Source organism: Blastocystis sp. subtype 4, assembly GCF_000743755.1.
Source record: "Blastocystis sp. subtype 4 strain WR1 chromosome Unknown seqid_0562, whole genome shotgun sequence".
Classification (NCBI taxonomy): Eukaryota; class Bigyra; order Opalinata; family Blastocystidae; genus Blastocystis; species Blastocystis sp. subtype 4.
The window spans coordinates 1,267-3,450 of NW_014568985.1; the positions used below are offsets into that span (position 1 = coordinate 1,267).

Here is a 2,184-nt window from a genome sequence, read left to right on the forward strand (position 1 = left end):
ATAGTAGAATATAGTAGAATAGTGAGATATGAATTGAAATGAATGAAATGGGCTAATGTGGAATGGCGTAATTGGGGATCTGAATTGTCGTAAGAATGATGCAGAATTAGTATTGATGTTTGATTGATTGTAATGTGAAATGATAGAAACTGATTAGAATCACGGGAATGAATGACTTGAATGATAAGATGAATAGATTGATTGTGAGAGATTAAATATGATGAATGGAATGTAATGATGAATATGAATAGAATAGTTGAATATGGATAGAATGAGTGATAATCATTGTCATCCCCTCCATATGATATTCATTATGATTTCATTAATATGCACTATTCATTAATTCTTAGACTGATATGAGCAACATCAATGTTAGGAATAGTAGTACCTATCTTGAATTCCTTGGTGATTATGAGATGGAGAGTATTGAAATGAAGAATGGTGATGAATTGAATGGAGAAGCGATAATGAGATTGTTGATAGATGGTGAAAGATACGAAATGAGTGTGAATATGAAGAATGGTAAGAAAGAAGGAGTTGGTGAGATACTAAGAGAAGATGGAACACTGTTTATGAGAATGATGTTTGTGAATGATGAATGTGAAGGAGAAGTGATAAGAAAGAACGAATATGGAAGCATAGTGTTAAAAGGGAGAATGGGAAAAGGAAAGAAAGTTGGAATGTGGATAGAATATGATGATTATGGAAATGAGATATGGAGAGGATTCTATCGAAATGGAGTAAAGGATTTGTCTTTGAAAGAACATGAAGGAATGAGTGGATTATGGAGAGAAGTGAATGAGAATGGAGAATTGTTGAGTGTGAGTGAGTATAATGAAGATGGATTATTGAAGAATGGTAAGTGTTTTGAGTATGAAGGAGGAAGAATGGTTAGAGAATGTGAATACAAGAATGGAGTAATGATAAGAGTATTGAGAGAATGGAAAGGAGAATGTATGATTGAATATGATGTGAATGGAATGAGAGTATATGAAGGAAGATTTGAAGGAGATATGATGAAAGGATTTGCTCGAGAAGGTAAAGGAAAAGAATATGGAACTGATGGAAAGAGTGCATTGTATGTAGGTGGATGGAAGAATGGAAAGAGAGAAGGATATGGAAGTGAATTCAAAGGACGTAATCCTGTTTATATTGGAGAATGGAAGAATGGAATGAGACATGGAACTGGAAAGGAATTGAATGAGAATGGAGAAGTGATTAGAAGTGGAAGATGGAACAAAGATGGAATTGAATCAGTTTTAAGCGAATTTGATATTGATTGTTTGAAAGGAGTTGAGAGATTGGAGATAGGTAAACACTGTCACAAGAAGGTAACTCAATTTGTGCTAGATGGATTGAATGAATTGAAGAGTATTATCATTGGAATAGATAGCTTCAGTTATGATAATAGAAAGGGAAGCAAATGTGTGATAATGAACTGTAATCAACTGAATGAAATCAACATTGGAGCGAAGTCATTCCACTGTTATGAATCATTAAAACTGAAGAATCTTCCTTCTCTCATATCTATTCAATTGGATAAAGACGCATTCGAATGGTGTCATAGAATAGTATTTGAGAGTATAAATGATTGAGGGAATGATGAATGAGATCTGATTCGACTTCAATCTATCACTCTTGGAAAATGGGCTCTACTTGGTGATTATGATACTGTTGAATCAAATGAATTGAAAATGAAGAGTATGAATGATATATATGATTGATTGATGAGATCTCCCTTCTCTATCTCTATTCAAAGGAAAAGGTTACAACTTCGTATACATAAGCAAAGTGCATATAGATGGTAATGATTGATAATTGAATATGAAATAGACATTCCAGCACTCACTAAGGATGGAATACAAATGGGAGAGAATGTACTCAGTAGAGTGAAAGAATTGGTTTGTTCAAGTACTATTGATTGATTGATAATGACCAAGAAGAATAGAAACTGTTGCTCGATTATCTAGTGAGCTCTGTTTGTTTGTTCATGATAACCCTTAATCAAAACTATATAAGGATTTTGTTAGAATTAGGGTAGTTGTTTGCTTCCTATTTGTATATGACATACATCAAAACGATACCATGTTCTTGATAGGTGTGATAAACAGAAATAGAGTATTGATAAGAGTATAGATGTAATAAGAATATGAGAATGAAATAAGAATAGATGATGATTGAATG

At 33.0% G+C, this 2,184-nt stretch overlaps 1 protein-coding gene across 1 annotated transcript; it reads left to right on the top strand.

Moving 5' to 3' along the window:
- Positions 1-356: 356 nt before the first annotated feature.
- JH06_5391 (hypothetical protein) lies at positions 357-1,724 on the top strand (the record flags this gene model as incomplete). The annotated part of the gene is made up of 2 exons (XM_014669437.1): positions 357-1,581; positions 1,612-1,724. 2 exons carry the CDS (start codon positions 357-359, stop codon positions 1,722-1,724), a joined length of 1,338 nt encoding a protein of 445 aa, XP_014524923.1.
- Between the last annotated feature and the right edge of the window lie 460 nt (positions 1,725-2,184).